At 43.6% G+C, this 26957-nt stretch overlaps 1 protein-coding gene across 1 annotated transcript; it reads right to left on the bottom strand.

The window, feature by feature from the left end:
* Positions 1–355: 355 nt before the first annotated feature.
* Positions 356–26957, bottom strand: LOC8037994 (NADH-cytochrome b5 reductase 3). The gene is made up of 3 exons (XM_002406221.4): positions 26447–26957; positions 16684–16917; positions 356–5213 (listed from the first exon to the last, which is right to left on the bottom strand). Exons 1-3 carry the CDS (start codon positions 26786–26788, stop codon positions 4875–4877), a joined length of 915 nt encoding a protein of 304 aa, XP_002406265.3. The 5' UTR covers positions 26789–26957; the 3' UTR covers positions 356–4874.

Here is a 26957-nt window from a genome sequence, read left to right as displayed (position 1 = left end):
GCACAGCCACTCATTTAATTGTGCATCATAAGTACAGCGTTTAGGTACTGTAACATTGAACTATTGAACTGCATACACAAGTTGGTAGCTTGACCATAGGAGTCATAATTGTTCACAAAAGTAGTTAGGTGGTGGATGCACATTCCTATAATTTTAACGTCAATCAAAGGCAAAAATAGTGAACCACGTTGTACCCCACAGTAACAACTGAAGCGCCTGAACTACTTCCCATTCGAATGGATGTAAGACGTGTGAAACTATGTTGAAACAAAGTGCAGACTTGACAGATTGGAGCGGCACTCGAAGAGCACTTCCAGGCCTCACTCCCTAGTCACTCAGTTTATAACAGCATTTGTTCCAGAACAAACAGTTTATTAGCAACAGTGTACATAACATGGGCACTTGGTAGGCATGTTGCAAGATGAGTCGTAAAAAAATAAAAGCCTATAAGTATTTATGAAACTGCCTCACGACACTTGTCCCAAAATAGGCCTACTTTAAAGAACCAGCACTATTTCTCGAGCCAAAGACGTGTCCACTGGTAATTATGCCACCTACGATACAAAAATATGAGAAAGAAAGCCTGTCTTGGACCTGCTTCGCAGCAGCACCGTTGTCATCTGGAGCCATTCAACCAACCTAAGAGGTCAGCTTTTCTGAATTTCAACACTGTATTTGCTTGCAACCCGACTTTCCTGGGCAGTTCTTATGAGAAACAGTAAATGCAGACTTTGTGCGGATTATGCTTGGACTTTTTGAAACATACAAGTTTGGGCACATTGATACCTCAGAGCCATGTTGTTGTAAGAAAAACTGCCTTTGAACTCCAGTCTGAAAAAACGCTTTTCATGTAAGGCTCGTCAAATTATGTGTTGCTGGAGAAAACCAGCTTCTGGACGGTGGTTTTAAAAGTGCAAAGGACTAGGAAGAGAAGAAGGGGACAGGACAGAGCGCTTTTAAAACTACCGTTTAGATGTTCAACCAACTAACCCCCCAATTAATTCTGAAAACCAGCTTTCTGCGTTCAGTCCTCATTTTTATTTTTATATTTATTTAATATACCTCAAAGCACCCTTTTGGGCATTATATGACTGCACCGCAGTGTTCTTCCGCAGCATAAAGGCCGTCTGCTTTCACTGCCATCACCATGGCAACGAACGCCGATTTTTCTAATGCCATCTGCTAGCTAAAGTTTAATAGTTTCGTAATGAGCAGCCGCACACTATCGCCGATGGGGGGGCTGGATTAACACGCTCCCCAATGATACACGTGCCGTCCGAAAAGGTAATTCGGCGTTTATTGTCTTGGTGACGGTCATGAAAGCAGACGGCCTTTTTGCTGCGGAAGAACACTGCAGCGCAACGATATGAGGTGCATGCTGAGGTACTTCCCGCATGCTTTTCAATGGGCGAAACGGGAACAAAAAGAATTTGAAATAAGGGCTTAACGCAGAAGGCTGGTTTTCTCCAGCACCTCATAATTTGACGGGCCTTACACGAAAAGTGTGCCTTTTTGGCCATTCCATGCCTTTTTTTTTTTTCATAACATGGGTCTCAAGTATCAAGCTGTCCAAGTTTGCAAAAGGTGGTATTCACAGGGCAAAAATGATAAGTCTCCCATTTTGGCACCAAGAAGTGCAGCACGTGGGGGTGCGACGTTATACAAAGATTTCACAAACGTCTGGCTGAAACTTGAGGAAATGTAATATTTCCTCAAGCCATATGCCACAAACTTTGAAACATTTGATTAAAATATAAATAACACCAAAGATTACAGGCACTTGCTAGTGAATTCCTAAAATCATAACTATGACAAGGTAATCCATAGTTTAAATTGCAAGTTTGTTCTTAACCATATAAGTATGTTGTGCCTAGTATAACAAAGAAGCTGAAAAACTCTCATAATGCCCAAAAACCTGGTGGGCATCGCCGGCGTAGTGTGTGAATGCATTGCAGCTTGGAATACAAGGAGCATAAGCTCTCACCGTAGAACTCTAACCCCATCCCTGCCCGTTTTGATCTGGATGAGCATCGTACCAGCATGCGGTTGCGCGTTGCTACCACGTGGTGCATATTGAAGACCCTGGGCTAGCAGTAGCACTGCACTGCTTGAATTCCTCGTCAATGGCAGAGACACCAGACGCCCATCGAGGCAGACTCGTTTCCCGCCGTCTAAGCATGCACGCAATGCAATTATCTTTTTAAAACTTTACTTGCTACTTCTAGAAAACAAATTTTACTATGCTTCCTTTGTTAGTCTCTTTCCATACCTGTTTAGAAGGAAAGGTGGTGTTTAATGTGCACACGATTCCCACGACCTTGAGAGCATTGTTCTCCAAGACCCATGAAGGAAACATAAACAAAATAAAGACAGAGCTACAGTTTTCCTACTAAAAGAAAGCAGGAATTCCCTTAGTACTTTCCAGCCACCTCATCCCACATACCTTTATGACTAATCAAAAGATCTTCCTATAAAAAGGAGCTCTGGTGAAGTTTTGACAGTCGGCATTTCAATTGAAAAATGGTTTGACACATTAATAGACGCACCTGAACTACTCACCCAAAAAGTGAGCAAAAATAATTTCTTTTGCTAAGTTATTTCTAGTTTCTTTAGAACTGGTAGAACTTAGCGAAAGAATAATTTATTTCGCTAAGTTCTACCGGCAATGCCGAAAACGTGATGTCAAATGTTGTAATGGAGGGGCAGTACAGTTTGATGCTGCAGTGTCCCCCCCTACGGGTAACAAGTTTGATGGCACAAGATGAATGCTGGGGAAGTTCACGTCGGCAGAACGAGGAAAAGAACTCGCAATTTAAACTGCTTGCTTGACTTGCAAGTTATACAAAATTCGAATGTTGGTTTTGGCATAAGCTACATTTGACGTTTTCTCGATAGCTATTTTTAATTTAGAGGTGGTGAACAGCACGGCGGAAAGACTAAAGCCTGGGTATTCCAAAAATGTGTTTAGTAGTTTGAGAAGTTGAAAGAGCCGCTGGAGCTCCCCTTTAAGAGTTGACCGCTAGGTTTCTGCCGCCTCAAAAAGTGCTTGGTCGCTTTAAACGGACCCAGTAATATACGAGATCATGTAGAGTAGCAGTGGTTCCTTTACACTTCTCATCATTGCCCAAACTACAGTAGCCTTCTGAAACAGAAAGAACCTTCTTGAGAGATAGTACTAATCTGTTAGCAACCATCATTTTTTAAAACACAGGTTCAAGGTAGAATTCAAATTTCTTCTGTTCACTACTTACCACCCAAGGAGTGCACAGCCACTCATCAATGGGTTCTAATTGGCATACTGAGAGGTAGTGCCAAGCAGAAAGTTCAATTCTTGTTGTTAAACTTCCCAAGACAGACTCATCAATGGGTTTTAATTGGCAACCTGAACTAGACCCACAATGCTAAGCAGAAGGATAAATTTTAGGCAGAGCTATTAAATCGCCCAGGACAGGCTGAACCCGTTTATCAATGCATATATTGGTCACACTTCTCAAAAGACAGCAAATACAAAGCCGTATCTTCCCAGGGTGAAGAGTTACAACGGCATGGGAATGTGCACAGCACACGAACCAGGCAAACACGTCGCATGTTACGGTCACAACTAAACAGAAAAGCACACCTTCGAGTTTATGTTTCCTTAAATATATATTTCCCGTTTTAAGCACAGAAACAAACAAAAAACCGCAATATGCTGTACGTTATTTGAAAGTATGCATATAATATTCAATGATATGTCAAACAGTGAGAGATGAAGACTGCCCTACACAAGAACGATTCAATGCTGGCATTGATTGAACAAGTGGGCATACATTCTGTCAACCCTCCACTGTTAAAAATACAGTCCTTGCAGAAAACAGTGTTGCATTCATTTCATCTGGAGCATGAACAGGTCACAGCAAAGCAAAAAGCATAAAAGCAAAAGGTCTTCCAATTTCTCCCGTATTGATGTTTTACTCCCAGTTCAAAGCAAGAATTCAAGCAGAGCCTCCAGTACCCAAATCCAAAATTCCACCGATTGTAAAAGTGAAAAAAAAAAATCAAACATCTCTTTTTAATGGTCAGAACACATTACACTTGTAAAAGAAAGTGTGGCGGTAAGTCGAGGCAATCAAATCGAGGCGTGTACATGTTGTACATCCCTTCCTGAAGCGAGAGAAACTCAAAAGTGCAATTACAACAAGACAGCAGCTATGAACTTTAGCTATGAAAACTTAACTTCCTAGTACCCTCAGACAAAACAGCCATGAAACATTCATTTCACTTATTTAGAAGATACCAGCTGAACATTTCACTTTTGTAGGGAAAACATCAGCTAAACCCTTTCTGCAATCGAAGCCCGTTGAGGACACAAGTAAAAAACGAAAGCCACAACAACCGCACCATCAGGTCTTTACCAGTCTCTTCTGAGACTCTCAACGAGAAGTACCCTCCTAAGCAAAACATCCATGAAAAATCTGTTACACTCTAATACGCAGAACATTAGTTAATCCCTGTGCAGATCCAGAATACATTGAAGACGGAAGGAATACAAGACAGCAGCTGGAACAACCAAACCATAGTGCTTGGTCGTCACCAGACTCTTCCAAAACTCCCAAGTACACTCTTAGACGAAACGTTAATGGAACATCCATTTCACTTCGATAGGTAAACCTCCCCTTCAGCAACCAAAGCCCATTAAAGACACAACCCGATGGAACGAGCCGCAACGACCGAATGACAGCATCGGGCTATCGCTGGTGTCCTCCAAAAGTCTCAAGCATGCATATTCCATACTATACCCTAGTAGGCAAGACATTTGTTTCCTTCTTTCCAAGAGGCAAACACCTCACAATGACAAGCACCAATCCCCTCCAGAAGTCTCAAGAGGGAGCAGCCTAGTAGGCAAAGCATCGCTGAGCACTGTAACCCAGCTTCTCAAGGTTGGGCTTGCAGGCAAAGTTGACCATGGGCGGCGGACCGCACATGAGCACCACGGTGTCGTCCGACGGTGGCGGGAAGTTCTTGGCGATCATGTCGGCGCTGACAAAGCCCACACCCTGCGTCCAGCCGTCCTTGGCCCGGTCCACAGTGAAGAAGAGCCGGAAGCGATCTGGGTGCTCCTTAGCCACCTGCTCCAGCTCTGGCCGCAGCAGGATGTCGTCTTCCGTCTGGTTGGCGAAGATCAACGAGCAGCGGGTCTTGTCCAGCGGGTCGTTGAACACGTGGCGCACAATCTGCGAGAGGGGTTGGCCAATTGTTATCCCTCAGAGGGTCATTGCCGTCTCTATACGGCGGCGATTAAACATTTGAAAGTTAACGCATGAGCGCAAAACCGTGCACACCAAGGGAGCTGCTATGTGGAGCGCAAGTTCGTCTGCTTCTTTTGCTGTGGTTGTCAAGACATCAGAACGCCGAACTCTTGATTAGTTCCGATTGAAGGACAGTGGGTAGACCTCAAGGCAGCCTGCTTTGAGGTCTACTCACTGTCCTTCAATCGGGGCAATCAAAGCTCGACATCGTTTTGACGTCACCGCAACTCCTTCGCAAGAAGCAGACGACATGCTCTCCGCATACATTTTCTTTGAGGAACTATACCGAAAAAAAAAAAAAAAAGCCTGGCAGGCGCTTACTCGAGATTTAGAGACAATCGCAAAAAAATGGGGGATGCACGCTTGTCCGGTCATTAGTTTTACGAATAAATTTACTGTGTGTATTTTCTGAGATTTTGCAAATTTGGGAATGGCCGCTTTGTGTGAAATGGGCAGATGTACAGTATTCTACTACAGTTTTTTAACTCGCACCATGTTTTGCTTTGCTGAGATTATAACCACGAAACTAGAGATTCCGTGCACACGTCGGCTGCTCGGGCGATTGTGGCAATCAGAGCGCCACTTTTTCCGATTCAGACATCCAACGCATGTTACAATTGAATTTAAAGGATAAGAGCTCATCATCTCATGGAGATGCTCTGTACAGTCCGAGACTGCAGGAATCTTGCAGAAGCAGACCGGAAACACAAAAACTTTGAAAAATGTTATTTTGGACCGCGCCATAATAAAATTGAATGGAAAGGCGACGATTTTTCGCCCCCAATATTCCCATTCTATGCTTCTCAAAATCTGGAGACCTCGGAAACACCATGTGCTCCCGTTAATTCACAAATAAATAAAACCTGTGCACAGTACACTCCTTTTTTTACCATCCTTTTGGGAAAAAAAAAACAGCCCTGTAGTGAGTCTTTTGAAAGAAAAAACGCTCGACCTGAAAAGGTTTCGCATTTACCTTCGACATTTGGTACACGTTTAGAATATTAAAGAATGGCGGCAATCTGAAAATGTTTTTTTTCCGAAAAACCGAAATCCATTTGAACTCAAACAGTGTGCCACATGAATCTTTACTCTCCCGTCATTCCAGAACTCCCCGGAAAGACCACACTGCACAAAAAGCGACAGAAAGGGCCAACAACGACACTTTCCAGCACTCGCTTCTCTTCAGTACAGCTGTAGAGTGGAACAACCTCCTTTAGACCACAACTGAATCTGAAAGCATCGATGGTTTTATAGACTGCTTGCTTAAGTCTACTGCATATTACTTAGACACAAAATTCGACTTCAAGTACAACCTTGGTTTTCTGCAGGGAAGATAACCCTCTTAGCGCTCCCCCTCTCCTAAGATGGGGGGGGGGGGGGGGGCCAAGCTCGGGCAAAGTAAAAGGCGGACAGGACGTGGGGAAGGAGGAGGCCGGCAAAAGTGGAAAGTGTACGTCGGCCTTTAAGCATTGCAGTTATTGTTGAGGACCTGATCATTAGTGGTCTTCTATAGTATATGTTTTGCTGCACTAACATTGAAGTTTGTTTTGCATGATACTGCTTTCTAGTATTGGTCCTCTTGTTGTTTTTAGATAACCATATACTTGCTCCTTTGGCAGTGCTTTATAAGATTATAGGTACAACCATCACTCCTGTAACAACTCAAATTTAAGTTGGCAGTATCAAAGCATCAATAAATAATAATAAATGACACCAAGAACGGCATACTAAAATAATTAGACCTTGAATTTTTATTAAATTCCCGGTAGGCATTTAAAGACTGTTTTTTTTAATCTGATATGAGTCCGACTTATTTGTAAAAGAACACGGGTCACAGCTTGCTTTACAAAAAAATTGGAGTTTTACTTTAGGACTGGACCTTAAAGGGGTACGGAAATAAAAATTTAAATATTCAAATTTCGTTCGGAAATGAGTCAAGCACGATGGATAATAACCGTAAATGATAATCGCACGTTTGTATTTTGAACGACTGGCTATATTTTTCATTCCAAACGGTGCACTCGAGCAAGCGCTCGAAGAGAAGCGAACGGAGAGCGTGATGCATCATGGGATATCCGGCGCAAACAAAAACAGAAAGAAAAGACTCCCCCCACATTCGTGAACTTGCAAGGCTGGCGTGATTATGAGCTTTGCCGTTGGTAGCGTTGTCAGCGTTGTGGTGGTGTCAATAGCGTCAACGCGTTGCAACCGAGCCGTTCGAAGTACCCGTGGGGTGACGAGCGTGTGGCTGGCCCAAGGAGCACGTAGCTTCCACAACACTGTCAGCTTAGGGCTGAACGGGTTGGAAAAAGCAACTTTTGTCCGAGTTTTGAGCGACTGGCTAATCTTCTAGGGGGAAAATGGCTGCATCAGGGTGCACAAACGAGGGTCCGAGAAAGAGAGGAGTCCCTCCTTTCCATCTTTTTAGACTGTTTAGTTCAATACGCAATTTTTAAGTTGAGGAGGAAAGCAAAGAAGGAAAGTGTTGAAACTCCGAAGAGTGGCGCTGCTCCGATGGAATCTGCTACGTCATGACTATGTAGCAAGTTCCCCAACGTTGCTAGATTACCTCCCAAATGGGCTCCGCATGCATCCACCAGGTGCACATTGAATGATGGTTTAATTAGCTTTAAAATTAGTTTGCTTGTGCCCTTCAACTCAAGACCGGTGTTTTTGAGGTTATGCTGCAACATGCAACACATTAAAGCTAAAAAATGAGTGCTGGATTTTTGTTTCCCTACCCCGTTTAAGGGATCATATATTTATAAAATCAACGAGCAGCATGGAACAAACATGTAGTAGGTATTGCAAAGACTCAATGAAAATTGTTTTGTTCTTTTAGAATGAAGGGTGCCTTTCTCCACAAAACATGAAAAATGAAGCTCCAACAGTACACTTCCCAACTAGCTGCAATAGACATACTGTATTGCTATGTTACCCAAGCATCAAGAATGCAGGGATTGGTGTTCCACGCGCCACACGTGCACGCCTTCCCCGTATAAAAGATTCGAAGTAAATAAGCAAAATAAAGCGTTGATGAACACACGTGCAGGATGCCATTTGTTTTAGGTATTTCCTTTAGAAATGTTACTACTGCTCAGGCCAGCGCGTGCGGCGCGTGGGACACCAATCCCTGCATTCTCCTTGATGCTTGGGTAATATAGCAATACGTCTATTGCAAGTTCAGGGTTCCATTTGTTGTACGAAGGTACTTTATACAGCTAGAGGTCAGTCGGCCTTGAAAATTAAAAGACTAGATTTTTCACGAGCATTTATTTCTTTAGACTTTCGCATACTAGAGAACATTGTGAAACTTGGTTGAGTAGTATGTACAGAGCTCGGCAAACTTATCTGGAACACATGCTAAGCCTACTCTTGGTTTGTTCTATTTTCCTTTTTCTATGTGTGCGTGCACAGCTGGCGCTAGCCCTAAGCTATTTCTATTTGTGTCCCACTATGTCCGTAGCATACCTTCAGTTCACATAAATATGTGCAATTCTCGCATATTTTATCTTTTTTCTGCATTCAATATTCCACAAGTGTTCCTTATAAGTTTGAGGAGCACTGTACGTCACCGTATTGTGGTGAACACAAACGATGTTGTGATTGGTTCGGGTCATTTTGGAGCACCTTTTGGAACAGCCAAAAGTCCATTTTGGAGAGCAAAACAAACTTATGTGGCATAAGCACAGACTTCATTTTCCTTCATAACACAGGAAGCTATTGCCAAGATTCGTGTGTTGGCCTGTCGAAACGAAAGACATGTCTACTTTGCCTTCCCACTTTTGTGAAGCCTTTTGTTACCATCAGTTTGACGGTAGTTTTGAGTCCCTCAAACATGGAACAAGCTGCTCAGCTGCACATAGAAGCAAAAAACTTTGCTTCTACGTGCAGCTTTTGGTGAAGAAGGAAGACCAGCAAAGCTGCAACGCTTGTCATGTGTGTTTGTTCTTCTATGATAGCTGGAAAGGTTGCCGCCATCTATGAGTGACGACGGCAACCAGACTGGTTGTCTTGTTACCGCCGTCACTCGGTGATGGTGATAGCTGTCCAGAGTTTTGTGTCGACATTTGTTCCGTACCCGACACACAAAACTGGGGAAACGAGCCCTTAACAGCTCCGCTGTAAAAAAACACGGCAACAAAATGCTGATTGATAAATGACAGCATGAACTGCAGTGCATACCGTAAAATAACGCAGAGGTACCCACTTTTTTCAGGTGCCCACTATTAACATTTCCCAAACTTGAGGGTTCTGCATATTGTATTTTAAGCGCCTGTATTGACCAGACAAGCGCCCATGTCGAGAATAACCTAGTTTTCACTGAGAGTGGGGTTGGCACTCCCTCGGTATTTTATGGTAGTTATTTTCGGTACAGAATCAAGGACAAAGGAAACGGTATATTCTACTGGAATAATGTTAAAATAGAATAGTTTAGTGTGCCCACACTGATGTTTAGTTGAAACTCTAAACGTTCTAATAAAACTGCAATCCTTAAATCAGATAAAAAAAACTAAGCTTCTGCATTTTATTGTGGATATCGATAACAGGTTATATGTAGGACTTACAGGGTGTCTAGCAAATTATTATCTTGAAATTCCCTCACTTTTTCCAGGTTTTCCCTGACAATTTCAAGTGAAATTCCCTGACCACAGTAGAGGCGGTTAAATATATAAGACCATTAAAACACAAGGCATTGAGCATTGGGCACTGTGAGGATCATCTTACACAGGCTTAATTCAACTTGCATATTCCAAAATATTCGGGTCTGTCCAGTCCGGATTACATGAGCACTTTCTTGACGCTGACATCGTGAGCGAAGAGGCCACTTCCGGAAAGGAAAAGCGATGAAAACACGACGCTCAATTACACATGTCAATAACCGAATGACAGCATGGCCGCCAGATGCACACTTTGGGATACTTTTGGCTGAGGGCTTGGATTGGATTGCATCTGTGGCTTTCCAATTTGTTACTAAATCTAGTAGCTCTAACTGGATCTAGCCTAGTGTCGAGCCCTCAATCCACACTAATCCAATTCAAGGCTTGGACTGGATTTGTCGGCTGTTCCCTTTGCATTGTGTAGCTGACTCTACATCGAGTAGGCAGAGCCCGCGCTCCGCTCTAAGCAGAATTTATTGCCTATTTTCTGCCCCCAAGTCCTCAAGTCTTTGCTCAGGGCACTCGATGGCGTTTCCGGCTCATTTTCCCTGACTGGGCTCGCTTTTTGACAATATCCCTAACAATGCCCCGATTTTTCCCGGTAATTAAAATTTCCCTAACAATTCCCAATTTCCCCGCCGCTAGACACCCTGGACTTATAATAACAAATATTGGCATGGGAATAATGAATATATATGCGTTCTTAAAAACAATCCCAACGGATTTGTTAAAGGGGCCCTGCAAAGACTATTTCACTGGTTTTTAATTAACACCGAACCTGAGCGCACTGAACGTAGTAGCTTAATGAAAGATTTCTCAAATTTCGCTTTATTTTAAAAGGTACAGGCAAATTAAAATTAAAAAACAAGCAAAAAATAACCTCCTTCATGACGTCCTTGGTTGCTTGAGTGGTCGTGAACTAGAGGAGAGGTAGTGAGCTCAGTGAGCGGTCACGGCTACCGCACTCCATTTCGACGGCTCGAGAGGGCGCCACTAACGCATGTTCTGGCTAGGCTGTAGGAAGCGGGCAGCCAGGGTGGCTCGCATTGCATTTGCTGTGCGAGTACACACTAATTCATTATGACACTTCATTGGCCGCAAATGACAGCAAACACGGGGTAAAGATCAGCTCAGAATGGGAGCCACTTCGTGCTGCCATACTGCCAAAAGGCCAAACCGCAAGCCAAAGCTGCTCGCCAAAGGCCTTGGGAATGCTCGGATCCTCCAGTGGATACGACCGCAGCGCCGCTGCGTACATCCGGGACACCTTTCTACGCTCACGCCCGATCCCACTACACCTATCTAGTATGCGCCGCCTTTTCCACCACTTGGTGGCGGGTATGTCGACGGGTCATTTCTAGTTTCCGTACTTAATAAACTTCATTTGTTTCTTTTCTTCTAGTCTAAAATAGTGAACAAAAACTACTTCTATAAATAACTGAAACGGTTCGCGCCAATTACATTTTGCATTTCTGCTAAAAACAAGCTTTTAGCGGCTCTGACCAGTAATAAGCCCAGGACCAAAGACGTCACATATTGCGCGCATTCGGCACCGCGGGTCGGCCCCGTAGGTGAAGGAGCTTTCCGCGTCATCCGGTTAAAATATGACGCACTGACATTTAGTTACTCTCTCCGTGCCCGCTGGCTTGCCCGAACCCCAAGAGACGTGGAAACCGCAAGAAAGGTAGACGCTTAAATATGATTGCAGGGCCCCTTTGAGGATGCATCCAAGCTCCCATCCATTGCTCTATATAATTTAATTTTAGCATACTTTCTTGACCGTGCCATCGGACAGATATGAAGCCATATAAAGGCAATATCTAAACAAGAGTTGGCACAAAAATTAAACCTAAAACGCAGTCCATAAAATATTGGCAATGCTCAATTATCCTCGCGAAATCTCGAATTTGAAAAAGATGTCGTCCAAATATTGTAGTCCATTATACTACTACATATAATATCCACAGCAAGCAATCAAATGACACGTCCCACCCTCGAAGGCTGCTTTCTCTTTATCACGCGGGTGCACGGTGGCGAAGAAAGCTACACAAAATCGCAATACTGCCGCTTCACTGCAGCGCACATCAAGAAACGCACTCAAAGAAGCTAGTTAAACTGCCAGAACAAATTACGCACACGACAAATATTGCGAAGCTTCCAAGTACTCTCACTGTTAGATAGAAATTAAATCAAATAGTACAATATTTGATGCTCTCATCAAAAGTACAGGAAATTCGCACAAGCATACCGTAGCAATTTCGCCGTGTAGCAGAGCCTCAGCTATATTTTAAGCATTTTAGTGACATTAAGTTTTGCCGCTTTGCTGGCGCAAATTCCTCAAATCTTGCCAAAATGTAACAAGATGCAGCGGGGTAAGCTCATTGGCACAGTTTGGCGTATGTGGCACAGCAATCACATCACTGCACGTAGCGCATTACCCCCAAAGACAAAATGTTGTGCCCGTGAAACAAAGTCGTTTTTCTCAGTACTGAAACTTGTGCTTTGCTGTAATGGAACGATTTGGCCAGCGTATCACGGCAGCTAAGCCAGGGTCTTTTGATGTGCAACACGCGGCGGTAATTGCACGAGTGCGGGCCAGTCAACCGGCATGACTAGGAACCGAACTTGCAACGTTCCAGTGTGCAACGAGCAGTTCCACGCCACACCTGCATCCTATCGACAACAGGGTAGAGGAAGCTGCACTGCCTGACTGGAGTTGAATGCCCTTTTGTAAGCAGCACTGACTGCAGTACCTATCTGCTCACCTCTACACAGCCCACCAGAAGAGAAAAGAACACGCATGGCCCTTAAATCCCTTAAATAAAGAAAACCTGTTCGTCTAATTTGTTGCCCACTAAAACGCTCGGTAGAAATTGCAAGGCATGAAACAAATTGATTTAGTATACAGTCGTACTGCGTAGCAAAGGTTATTCTGTTTTCAGCACCCACCGGAAAAACGCCACTAAATGTATGCAACAAATAAAAATTCAAAAGCATTAAAGTTGTTGACCATTCAGCCACTGTAAAGGGGTAAACAGCCGTACAAAGAAACGAAAAGAGAGCAAGGAACGACACAGGACAGGTGCAAAACTCTAAACATTTTCATTAAATGTTTAGTTGAGAGTTCAGCACGTATCTTGTTTAGTTCTTTATTGCTCTTAGATTAAAAAAACTAAACAGGACGGGCATTTAGCCCCTTTCTAGTGAACCAACTCGACCATATTGCCACCTTGACTCTTCAGCACTTGTTTACATTTCACTACTGGTGCTTTGCACGTATAAACTGCACAACCGCTTGCTGCTAATGTTGTTACAAATTGCAGCAGAGCCACTCTCTCTAGCAATCTCGGTTAGACAAGTACGAGCAATAACATTAGGCAAGTAAATGTTTACTTCCGGTGCAACTGCACCTTAAATTGACTATGTTGTAGTTTTTCTTCTTCCATGATAATTTTCCCATTTAAAAAAACAAGCATGTTCATATTTTCTTGCCTAGAATTCACAAAATTTGAGTTTAGAGTTTGCAGTCATTCTTTTGGAAGCGAACAAAATTCTGCAAACTTAACAAATCAGTGCATAGTTCCCTCCTATGCTTGTCATAACTGGCTCACTTTACATTAACTTCTTGCAATGTCGAGACAAGACTAGCTTATATTGATTTTAAGTTTCAACTGGCAGACGTTCATTTAACATTAGCATCATAATAAAAATAAACTATCATTGCACTACATTGTTGCACAAGCAGACATCAAAAACGGGGAATTTCAAAGGCCATTTTTATATTCATTATTGTGGCGATCAAGAGTGAAATAGCATTCAAAAGCGACTGACACATCTGTGCATCACAAATTTTGATAAAAGGGAAAAGAACATCGGCAAGCAGGGGACCTAAATCTGTAATAAACCTGAGACTAGAAAGCGATAAAAAACATACAGCCACACACAAGACTTGAGACGTGAGTGGTCATTCATTTCTATTTTTCCTTGTCTCAGGTTTTTTATGAAACAAATATTGACCTTTGTTTGCCCCCACGGTCACGTACGCTGGGTCGAGCAAGAAACCTGGTCGTCCTCTTAAACGACGGAGACTGTCGTTCATTATCTCGCTGTTATCTATTATTCGGCAGTTCTAATGCCTAGTAGCTGAGGGGCACACAGGTACATATCGGTTTTTGTCCGAGAGCCATCGCTACATCAGAAGAAGGGTGGTTCAAACAGACAGAACATTGTGTGTCAGCCACGATTAAATAAAAATGGAGGATGATCCCCCCCCCCCCCCCCTTTTTTTTTGACAGACTACATACTGTGAACAACATAATTTTCGCAAAAAACAAATTTTCGCAAATCGCCCACAATTCGCAAAAAATTAAAATTTAAACACATTGGAATCTATATTGAGATCCCACCGCGTCGCGAAAATTGGAACCCGCGGATTATTCCAAAACTTCAGCTTTGACCTAAATCGCGAAATATTGAGCCCGTGAAAAATAAGTAGTTTACGGTATTTTGGATCACAAAAGTTCATATTTTTACTATTCTTACCTTCGCCTTTCAATAATCGTGAATTCCCAAAAAGCAACTTTATGCAGAAAAATAAAGCAGGGAATACCTCTATCTACAAAAACGGATCTGCCTATTAACCTTGCTTGTCACCAGCAAGCCACGCCGACCAAAAGACAAGGTAAAAAGGTATAATACAAACAAAACTACCAATTTAACCGTTAAAGAAATAATATAAACAAACAAAGCATCCCTATTGAGCGGTCTCACTCAATAATTTGAGATTATTATACTCGCAAATATCTAACACAACCTCACCGTCTTCATATTGTTCCAACGTCTACGCCTCTACACTTCTAATTACGCAGCAAACAAATGCAGTAGCTCCTAACGCCACAATGATGTATGCTGAGAATCCATGTAGTGCAACATAACAATGCATTCTCCACATTCTGAAGGGAAAACAAGCCACCAATGATGGTGCGCTAAACCTGTTCGTCTGCCAAGAAACTAACCCCAGTGCTGGGCCCAAGAAGGGCCTTGTGGCAAGTGCCAGATTAGATATGCATGGCTCGCCCAATCTGTGCACTTATCTAAACAAGTCCGGCAATGTCTTCTTCGGATAAGAGCGAACTTGTGGCAAGGCAATTCGAGATATCAAGGTCACTGCCTGCTGCTTCGTGCTTCTATGGGTACTACTTATAGGCATTTCCAGAAAAAGTTGATTGTTATGCTCTGTCCGCTTCTTGAAGTGCCAGGTCCTTAATAGGGGGAGATTGGCACAATATTTTGATGTTTTACATAACTACACGGTACAATAATCCACGCATGAATAGGTATATCTAAAACGTTTCAACGGTAGGTGGTGGGCGCCCATTGTGACATGGGTGCATGCTTGGTGTTTTGCAGTAAGGTTATGACCCTGTTCGTGCAGGAAGAGGCTTCTCTATTCTATCTCTTATAACGCACTCCTCTACAAGTGGTCCGCAACGACTTTCATCCCTCAATAAAATGTGTCTTCGTTCCTGCTCAAACCCTCGGGCGACGTCAATGTTCCCAAAATAAAAAGTGAAGGCGTTTTTTTATTTTGTTGCAAACTAGACCGACCTAACCAACCCAACATATTTTTACAAACAGGCACTTCATTGTGCGCACTGCATGCACAACAGCGTGCGTGTTCACACACCAACGTAAGAAACTTTCTCACACCGTGGTTCGCACCATATTCTATCCATAGTTTCTGGCATAATGAAGTGGCGTTTATCTCACCAAGGTAAAGTCAGCATTCATGTTGTGTCTCCTATGCCTGGGCATGACACCAGCAGATAAAATCGGTCCAAAAATAAAAAAAAAACAGCAACGGCAGCACAAAAAAAAAATTTTTTTTCTTCGTTTGATTGTTGCAACTTTCGTATAATCAGATATTCTCGTACAAGACAGCGTGATTAGGATTAAACAAAACGCCAGACAGTCGATTCGACTTTCAGCGCTTATTTCTTTCGACTGATCCAACAAACTAAAGTCAAACTACACCCTATATTCTGGTCGCCCCTAAGCGGATAGTGCGGTGGCTCACCACACTATCAGCACACCAGACCAATCAGCCTTCTCACTTTCGTCGCCTGACCCGGCTCTCCGCATGTGAGTATGGTCAGGAGTGTGATCACGCGACGAAAGGAAGACGTACAAGGGACTCCAAACTCGACCTTTTTGGGTCGAGTTTGGAGTCTCTTTAACCCTTTTAAAAGCCACACTTGAGTATAGTGGTTACGCAGTTTCAGCTTCCTCTCTGCCACTGCTAACTGGGCTGGTGTCCCCCGTTGACGGCATGTGGGAATTTTTGTCAAGGCAATCTTTGTTTTGGTTTTCGCCTTCATTACCCGAGAATGGCGAATCTCTGTCAATTTACCTCGCACTTTGTGGCGGGCACCAAGATCTCAAAATTACTAATGAACTTCTAACCTGACGCCTGTGAAAACAAGGAACTTACAGCTCCGGATAAAAAAAAGAAAAAAGTCGAGCAAGGCCGCTTGAGAAGAGTGACCTCGGGGCGCGAGGTCAAGATGGCACTCTGCATGGTACCTTGTCTAGAACAGCACAGTACGAGAAAATGTCCTTTGATTGAGGCAAGCTGACATAAACCAACTTTGTGCTCATTGATCAATCTGTCTTTGAATTTCCATTTGCAATATTCTGTCGCATTCCTGGAGGAACATGTGAGGGGTGCGTTTCACCTGCAGCATGGGAGTGATGCCCGTGCCGCCGGCGATCATGGCGATCTCGGCGGCCCGGTACGGGGCTGGGGCCGACTTCTTGTCCGGCTTAATGGCGAAGGTGCCCCGGCCCTGGTAGCGGATGAGCCCCGACGGACCCCGCACCTGGATGGTGTCCCCAATCTGCATGGCGTCCAAGTGCTGGGACATCTTGCCGCCCTCGGGGAACTTGGGGTGCACGTTCTTGAAGTACACCTGTGGGAAGGGGTGAGGGGAGGGTCAGGCCCACTCTTTAAAGGGAACAGAATTAACCTTTGTGGTCGCGAGTTGGGCCGATATCAAAGAAGCGCGTTCCCGGTCGGATGTCGGGCGTCGCTCGATGCCCCTCTCCCGCACTCGTCCGGACTTGCACTTCCACACTTCTTCTCGGAAAGTTTCTTTAATGCTTCAATCCTCTTATTTTTGTCCTTCCCGTAGAAAGCAAAACTGTTTGTGAGCGGAATACTCGAGCACGCTTTGAATTTCGCTGGCACAACAAAGCATTTTCGACGATCACAATCTCAGTGCCTCCTTCCGACAACGAGGGACATCCTCTGCCGACTGCAGTGACGCTGTCGACAAAGACTAAGCGAGTGCACGAGACAGTGGCCTCCACCCTGGAGAATGCTTTGAAAAGTATCAAACACTGCCAATCCGCTGGAAAAACGCAAAAAAAGCAGAAGCACCGCGAAAATAAATCTTTCATGTTACTTTTGTCTGCAGGTGTAAAAGTTTTCTTTCCCCCGACCCATTTTTACGAAGCAATTTTTTCTGATCAGAGCAACCATGAAGTCGTTTACGGTGTCTGACAACAAAGGGTTAAAGGGAATAAAGGGACAGCACATAAAATATTTGAGGGGTCCTCGATGGAATGCCCAAAAGGCGCTGAATCGACCGACTCCGCGCAACCTCCGTACCGTCGCAAGAAAATAGAGCTGGAAGAGGACGACGAGGCGAAGCTTCAAAAAGGTGCGGCGACACTTGGCAAGAAGGCCAAGATTAACCCTTTGATGGTTGTCGCCCTACATACACGGCGACAACTGTATACATTATATCTGCACGGTGTTTCTATCGCCGTACATGTACAGATTACAGATATGAGAGTGACCTCCTAAATGCCACAACTCACGCACGGTGGGAGGTGTTGCCTAGCTGTGTTTGGAGATTTGTGTTTGTCCTTTGTCCCTTTTGTTCCCCTTCTCCAGGGATTACTTTCGTCATTCTTGTCCAGCTTGCTTGCACCTTTGCATTGAATTGCAATTCAATCATACCGTTATACGTGCACAGTGTTTCACTTTGCTGGGATATTTATGGTTTTAACATTAGACACTCTGCACATATGATGCTTACTTTGCGTGCCAGCAGCTCTGGCAGTAGTGCCAACGGGAGCACTGACTCTTCCGATTCAGACTTCCAATGCTTTTCGGAATGAAATTTGGAGGATGAGCTCGTCATCCGACGGAGAAGCTCCGTAAAGTGCCTCCGGTTAGGAACCTGAAGCCTCTGGAATGTCGCGGAAGTGGACAAACCAAAGTAAAACCCAGTGATGAGATTGGCTAGAGTCATTTTGGAGCACCTTTTGGAGTGGCCAAAAGTTTGTTTTTGGAGCAGCAAAAAGAACCTTTGGAGCAGAACTGTGAATTTCATTCACATTCAGTCTACTGTGATTAACATGTTAAAAAAAGTCCAGAATCAGCCCGTCAAGTAAAGATACAGAGCCCTTTTTGCTGTCACACTGCTGTGCAACTACTCATGGATTCCTTGCAACATAATTCTCCCAGACACTGAACTAGCAGTCCTGGCCTGCTTAAAAGTACCAGACATGGAAATAAAATATTCTTACAATATCTATGCCTTTGTCCTCTAGGAACAGATGCATCTTTTTTTTAAATTCCAAATGTTGCCATAACAAAGTGAACTTTATTTCACTTAAACAAACCTTTATTATTATACCATACCAATTACTTTTTGCATGTGGATGGCTTTATGGCTCTGCAAAATCTATGTAGGCAATGAACATGTTTAGTGAAACAAAATCCAGATTATTGTTTAGTCTATTGGCAAGTAACTTTCAATTCATCCGCAGTCAAAGCTAGTCTATGTTTTAATTGATATGTATATGTCGAATAGGTACCAACCCTCTCAGTATGCCCAAATATTTTTTTCTAAGAATCGAGACCCCACCAATGACGTCTGCCGCTATCCAAGACATTGCAGTAGTGAATAATAACTGTGGTCTTCCTTTAACAACTTCGGTGTGATGTTGCATCATCATATGAACATGCGCCACATTCAAAATTTTTCTTTTTTTAAGTTCCACATTAGGAAGGTGTTCTTTTTCGAGCACAAATCACCGTTGCAGCGAAGCACAGCACACAGAATTGCTGTGGCCACAATATTGCCAAGCGCGTCGACAAGCAAGTGCGTGCGTGGCCGAGTGGTTACCGCGCTTGACTTTCATGCGGAAGCCCAGAGTTTGATTCCCGGGAGTTACCTGTCTTTTATTTATTCTTTCAGTTTAATATTCTGGTGAATTCGAGAACCCTGTTGCCTCCACGAGGTTCGAATGCTCTACATGCCGAACCCTCCACGCCGATTGTTCCAGAAGCCAACGCATGCACATAAGGGGCTTCGTGCGGAGAGCCACAGTCAGTCTCGCCCCAGAGTTTGATCCTGCTGCTACGCCGACTTCGACACTTGCGACGCTCTGTTATTATCTTTTGTTTCCTTTTTGTTTTGGGCACAAGTTCCCCCCATTAAACATTTTAGTTTCCTCGGTCATTCTTTGTTTCACCTCGGCATTCGTGACAATATGGCGGTTTCTTTGCAGTGCATCAAGTCTATTAAGAAGCCCACTTGCCGGAGCTGGCAAAACCGCCGAAACTTTAAGCAACTAGAGCTACATATTTTGGAGAACTAAAGACAACTGTCGTGTTTGATACGAAGGTCCACTCAAACAGTACATACATAATCTGCACCAATATCAAACATTGCCTAAAATAGGCACCATAGGAACTATCCGGCGATGCACAGAAACCTGAATTATTAAAAGGTAGTCAATGATCAAAATGAGCTTTTTGGCAGAGCATTGGCAAAAATTCGCCACATTTTGGTGAATTGCAGAAGCATTTTGCAGGGTGAGTCTATTGCCGCAACAATCGCATCACTGAAACCAAAGGGAAGAAAGGTGTGACAACTTTTCACCTTCAATATTTTCATTTGATGGTTGTAAGCATAAACAGCTCGCAAGCACTGCACGTGCTCCTGCTAGATGATAATAACAATTTTATAAAATACCTTTCCTTTGAATTTTCTTTTTTTTATTTCTTTGAAAACAAAACTTGTCCACCGACAAACATTCTTTTGAAGGAAAGAATTTGACCGTCGAAGGGTTAAACAGACGCTCTGTTCTAAATTTATCAAGAACTTACTTGTGCCAAATGACATTGGGGCCCCTGCCATTAGTCACACTAACTGTCCCATGATAAAACTTTGCAAAAAGAAACCTTCAAGTCAGTGAACTCCCGAGCGTAGTCGCTGGAAAGCTTGTTTTTTTTTTTCCCATCCTATTCCGTCTGCCTGCGCCTGCAAGGGGTGGTGAAACAAAGCCCCACCTTCCTCCGAGAAGTCCAATTCGGAAACGAAAGCAGTGGCTTTTGTCCAAGACCCATAATCACAATGCTGAATGCAATGAACAACCCGCCAGAATCCATGGTCGCCATTATTGACACCACACTGTTTCGTGAAAAACTTGCCTCGTATTTTTTTTTCTATCTACTGCATTTCTTTTCTAATTACACTTACTTTGTTCAAATAGTACATTATTGTCGGTTTCTCTCATATATATATATATATATATAATTATGTAGTCATTGTGCATAGTTCAGTAGACTTTTATATGTAAAAATGAGTGGCACCAATACGTTAGTTTTGTGTATTACTATTTGTCGTTCTTAATTTCTGTATCTGTTTAAATGTCCCCCCTTACTCAATGCTCTTATAGAAAAGCTCAAGCGGTTCTCTATTTGAGTAAGAACACAAATTGTCTTCATTTGAACTCCAAGATCGCAAATATTGAAATTATTTTTCAATTTTGTGCACGGAGGCTGCAGAAAATAATCTTCAAAGTACCGCTGAAGCCCTGCTTCCCGGAGCGTTAAGTCATAAAGGGAGTTTTCAGAATCTCCGCTCTTTCGCAACTTCCGCGCCTGTCAAAGCTATGCATTAAAACTTCGGTTTGGGCTAGTTGGTCCATTACTGAATAAAAGGTTAAAAAGCGCAAACAAACGGGGACAATAAAGGATGACAGGACAGGCTTCTTGTCCTGTCGTCCGTGTTTCTTTATTGTCCCCATTTGTTCGCGCTCTTTAACCTTTTATTCAAAGCTATGAACATGCACCCTTGCTATATTCAGAAAGGTCAGAAAAAGGTGTCACGACTGGTGTCAATTCGGGGAAATATACCTGGTAACTAGTAATCATGTCCTACAGTCGAATCTCGTTAATTCAAACTCGAGGGGGACCGAAATTTTGTTTGAATAAAGCAAAGTTTGAATTACCGGGAGTTTCCTCCCATAGAGACGCATAGGATGGGACCTGCATGTTAGTTTGAATTAACGAGATTCCACTGTATAACACCTGAGACAGTGGTGGAAGAAATTGGCAACTTTTTAGTAGAAGGAACAGACACAGAAAGGGACGTCTCTGTGTCTGTTCCTTCTACTAAAACGTTTCCAATTTCTTCCACCACAGTCTCAGGTGTTATAGGACATGATTAGTTATCACCAGCTCGCCTGCACATTCACTGTCTTTTATACCTTGTAAGCTTGCAATCGCATCAGCTGCCCACACGAGCAAAACGCGCTTGGCGGCCCAAAGACCCATCCTTTCATAATGTAACGACTGGTCGAAGGTTTTTCGTGTTTTCTCACGTTTAGTTACATTTTCGGGTAAAACTAACATGATATTCAAATTCACGGGATAAAAATACTTTAAACTTCACCTCTATCAATTTTTTTTTTCAAGAACCTCTTCAGCTTCTCTTTAATTAATAAGCCCTCAAAATATTGTGAATAAAAAAAAAAAAAAAAAAAAAAAAAACATCCAACAAGGTTGATTAACTGGATTATTTGTGGCGAACAGATACCCAGAGATAGCCCTTTCTGGCTTGTTCACATAAAGAGTGCTTCAGATAATGAGTGTGATCAGCTGGGAATAGCGGGGGTAAGAAATGCGGACCCTATAAATGCCATCTTTTGCAAAAAACTGGCACCTTGAAAATAAAGAGACAATTCCTTTTCAATATGTTTACTCAGAGCACAAGTTACCAAAGTACACATACCGATGCACGATTTCCTTTTCCTTTTCCTGGGTGATATAACAATTCCCCTCTCCCCTCCTCCTCCCCCCCCAATTTTTACCACAATTTTGAGAAGACCGGTGGAAACCACCGAAACCAAACCTTCCGCTGACTGCTCGAGGAAAAGTAGTTCACAGCTGCCATCGAAGCAGGCAATCATAGGAGACAGGTGTCACATACGGTTTCTAGGCTAAGTGGCACAAGCTACCTCCCCTCCCCCGACATAAAGGCATGGCCAATATCACTATCCACCCACTGCATGTGCACACCTCTCTCTCCACCGTCGAAAACATGCCACAATTGATTTATGGACTAATTCATTTATTTAGGTGGCAAGGAATCTCACGTTTGACCTAAACTACTCCAGTATTGCTCGAGATACTATGGAATTAAACTTTGATATTAATTTCAGTGCCTTTTAAGAAAATCACTACGGGGAAATCAGAAAAACTTATTAGTCGCACTGTAAAGTAGCACTTCAGGGCTTGAGGCAAGGGGGTGTTTATTGCACTAAGTGCGACTGTTAAGTAGCACTTAACAGTCGCACTTAACAGTGCGACTGTTAAGTGCTACTTAACAGTCGCACTGTTAAGTAGCACTTCAGGGCTTGAGGCAAGAGGGTGTTTATTGCACTAACACTAGCATTTTCCAATTGCTAACAGCAAATGTCACCAATACTGTTGTTGCAACGAATAAGTCATTGCTTTGTGAAAAGTGCAAAGAAGTTGTTATATGTGGCTGAATGTCAGTGATTTCTCTTATATTTTACTTTTATAAATAACATATATATATTTTTATACATAATTTTTTTATGTTCTCACTTGGTGGCCTTTTGTGGCGTTTTATTGTGGGTGACCCTTCTCTAATGCATCTCTGGAATGACCTCAAAGCACAACACAAGCTGTGAGCAACCTAACCTAACACAACAATCGGGTGGCTGCAAAGCACAATAACAATGTTGCAACAGTTTCTAAGGCATTGTGGCAGTAGCGAGGAACCATAGAGTTATTATAATGTACGCTAGAGATTCAACTGGCGCTGGCTTCTATGCGACTTCCGGGAGGCATATTGAAGCAGACAGCAACCAGTCTACCTTTGCGGTGCTCCTGTGCATTCCTATGGGAAAGCGCGCAGGCATTTTGTCCCATTGCCGGAAAATAACATGGATAACTTTTGTTATTTCGGTTGTACCAGATAGTCTAGCTGTACTTTTATAGATATTGAAAGTGTAATTGCTTTAATTACAGCATTTTTCTTCACCACTCAACGATAATAAACTTCGCTATATTTCAGGCCCAAACCTCTGTTCCATGGCAGGTATGTAAAAACGAGCGACGAATCTAAGCAAACTAACGATCGAAAGGAATGTAGAGTGTGTTCAAGGTTTGCTAGCCTTCCGGTGGTGCTTACATATTGCTAATATGTCCGTCCTGTCACTCTATGAAAATGACTCCGTCGTGCGTCTTTACGATCAGTTAAAAAACACTCGGATGTAAAAAATAAAGTATGCGGGCTACGAAAGGTGTGCCTTTTTATTATTTCCTTTGTCGGGCAGTTTTTATCGGGCACCTGTTCTCCGACTTCTATTTTCAATATTTGGAGCGTGCGGGTGATGATTTGAACCCAGAACAAGCATCTTCGCACATATTCATGAGCAGAAAGAATAAAGCAGTACTTATTTATTGCAACTCAAACTTAATACGTGACTTTCAATTTATTTTGATCGCCTGCATGCACAAGGACTTACTTATTCAGAGTTACTCTGTAGTTCTTGCCGTCTCTCGGTTTTCCACATGTCCTTGTTCGTTTGACACGTATGTATATACTCCATGCTGGAAAGCGTCAACGCCATGTTCGCGCTAACATTGTCCAACACTGCACATAAATACATGTACAAAGTGGTTTTAGTGCCATTTTTTCATGCGACGAACTTCAAATAAAAATGCCTTAACTGATTATTTATTTGGTCTGCGTGACTGAGAAATGTTCCAATGTGCCAGTATGTATGAATTATTCGCGATACTTGCTCTTATGATCGAGCGCAGAAAAAAAATGCACTCGTTTTTTCCCATAGAAAAGCATTACCGGAAGTCAATTTCCGACTGGTTACTGTCTGCTTCAATTTGCAGCAGCACTCTAGCGCCAATTTAACCTCTAGCATACATTATAATAACTCTGCAAGGAACAATGATCACAGCCAGTAACATCAAGATGAATAGACAGACCAAGAAGTATACTGCTGGATGGACAGAAGGATATGGCTGAACCCTTTTAATTGGGTAGTGGCCTGTGTCACCCAGCTATTAAGTTCACAAGTTAACTGATTTCTGATTTACAAAACATTAGAGGTAAACCTTTCAATGGTACTTTTTTTTTTTTTAATTAGAATTCATATAACATGAGCACTCCAAGTAACACCAATGTCCTATGAGGGTCCACAGGACATCCCTGGAACAATTTGACATCATAAAGACACTCCCAGGTCGAAGTGTGCGACTAGGGATGCATACCTCTCTGCAACCTATTGTTCTACTAATATTAATAATAAAAATAGTTATAACTAATTACATTAGCATGCAGTCTGAGAATAAGAGCTGCTGAGTGCAGCTTGACTGTTCCTCACACCACCACAATGGTTAGCTGCCTGCAAGCAGGCAGGAGGTACACACAAGTAAACAAACAGAGAAACGACTGTAAAAAACTAGTGAAAATCGCTTCTCTGCAAAGTAAAACAAATGGAAAATGATTAGTGAGCATGCCAACATTCAAAATGCACCGGCTGTAAACAGAGAATAACTGGTGCATGACCAAAACCAGCACTCCTATGTCACGATCGGGGCACACTAGAAATAGGTCCCATTTTCATCAGCCCCTATTCCAAGCACACTGAATGCTGGTCAAGATATGCACACACTTCTCAGGACAGGGAAGGTGCAGCTTGTATATAGGTGTATGCCAACCGGAACCAATACGCATCCGATCTGGCCTTTCGTTTGAAATGTACGCTGCCATGGGCGTACCAACGGGGGGGCAAGGGGGGCACTTGCACCCTCAGTTCTCAGGGTGGGGGGGTTTGCCCCCCCTGAAACAGCCACACTGCAAAGGGCAAACACTGGCCGGCGGCACCCAAGGGATACCAAAGGCACTGCCTTACAGCCCTGAGGGGGGGGGGGGGGGGGGGGGGTGTCTGGTTTGCCCCCCCACTCAAAAACAAGTTGGTACGCCACTGTACGCTGCAAAATGCGGCTGCATGAATATCTACAGCCGGAGGTCACAGAGCAGGACGAGCACCAATGCTCGTTCTACTCTTTCATAATTATATCTAAGGATCTTGTTGTCACACTGGAAAGAGAGCTCACTGAGAAGAGTGCTCACAACACTGGACTGTTTACTCTTTATCGAAACGAGGAATGTGGTGGAAAAGTACCAGCCAGTATTCTCAGCATGACAATGGCAACAGGATGAGTTTGAAAAGCCAGGAGGGAACTCTCGTAGTTTTGCCAGACAAATGTCGCTCCTCAAAGCACCAAACCATTATGACAATTGTCATTCTTAGGAGAGAAGTATAAGGCCAAACACTGCAGGAGTAGGCTAAGAAAAGGAGGGTTCGCTTTCTAGTTTCAAACACGTGGAGTCCTGAGATTGCACTCAGGGAACTTTCCTTTGTTCTCAAAGAATGTATCAGCAGACTCTCGATTCGTTTAAGAGTAAAAGTAACCAGCCAAGAAATTCACTGATAATCTGGTAGGACAGTGGTGGTTAGCAGAGGTGCAAGGTGAGTGACAGGCAGAAAATGGATGGTTCTGAAATAAGTACTATTTCCTCGGGGAGTGGGGAAAACGAGGTACTAAAGGCTAGTGTTGTGACTGTTGTACGTTTGATGCAGCGACTGTGATTGAGGCGAGATGATATCCTATATCGTTAATACGGACTCGTAGTTTGTCCCTGAAACGTTTTAGGGACAAACTGGATAAATGCGCGCATTTCTGTCTCGTTATGTACGATTTTTGGGGGGAGACAGAGCTCTCCATTTTAACGAGACACGACTTCAGTGTCTTCAGAACATCCAAAGTGACACTAGCGCAAAAATCTGTAATTGACATCGGATAGGCGGAAATTTCGCCATTAACCCATTCATTGAACGGCGCTATTCGTCACAGCCGATTCCAACAACCCATTCATTGAACGGCCCTACCTGTCACAGCGCATCTCAACGGGCAAAAACGGACTCACCGTCAATAGCAAATTGAGTCTCGCTTTCTTACCTTTGGCGCTATGCGTCAACCCCTTCTAAGGAACTACGTACGTACGCGGCGAAAAGGGGAGGAAAAAGAAAAGTTAGAGGAAACAATGAAAAACGTCGCCATATCGGAGTCGGCCAACTTACCTTGACTACGAGGTCGAAGTAACCGTGGTGCTGGTCGCTGGTCACGGGCGTGTAGGGCCTCGGCACGAGCTGTCCGTTCACCGTGGCCACCAAATAGATGTGTTGACCGGTGGGCAGTCCCAAGACGTACTCGGGCGACGGAAGACCGAAGCGGAAACGTCGGGTGTCGTGGCTGATCTCTTCTTTCTCGATCAGCGGCACCGTGTATTTGGTGTCGGGATCGAGCAGGAGCCGAAGCGCTTCGGCGCGGCTTCGCATGTACCGAAAGATGAGGGCTGCCGCCACGGCAGCGCCGATTCCGCTCAGCAGGATGACGAGGGACATTTTGTGGCCCTCACGCATCAACCGACTCGTACTCACTGGCGCAGCGGCCTTGCTAAACCGTTGAACGTTGAACCCTCCACCTGTTTCGCTTGCCGGAAACCGGGAAGGTCAGCCGGTTGTTTGACGGCTGGGTGGGCTGGGTCTGGGTTGGCTGGGTCCGTCCGGCGTCCGGCTGTGGTCCGGCCCA

This window comes from Ixodes scapularis, unplaced genomic scaffold, assembly GCF_016920785.2.
Source record: "Ixodes scapularis isolate PalLabHiFi unplaced genomic scaffold, ASM1692078v2 ptg001212l_1___fragment_1__unscaffolded, whole genome shotgun sequence".
Lineage (NCBI taxonomy): Eukaryota > Metazoa > Arthropoda > Arachnida > Ixodida > Ixodidae > Ixodes > Ixodes scapularis.
The sequence above is the reverse complement of the archived record's forward strand: the minus strand, read 5'-3'. Positions and strand labels throughout refer to the sequence as shown.

Excerpts from the sequence above, each read along its gene's own strand:
- LOC8037994 (XM_002406221.4), bottom strand. The coding sequence starts at position 26,788 with ATGCGTGAGGGCCACAAAATGTCCCTCGTCATCCTGCTGAGCGGAATC. Across the intron at positions 16,918-26,446 it reads ACTTCGACCTCGTAGTCAAG|GTGTACTTCAAGAACGTGCA; the intron begins GTAAGTTGGCCG and ends CCCTTCCCACAG. Across the intron at positions 5,214-16,683 it reads GCATCACTCCCATGCTGCAG|ATTGTGCGCCACGTGTTCAA; the intron begins GTGAAACGCACC and ends CCCCTCTCGCAG.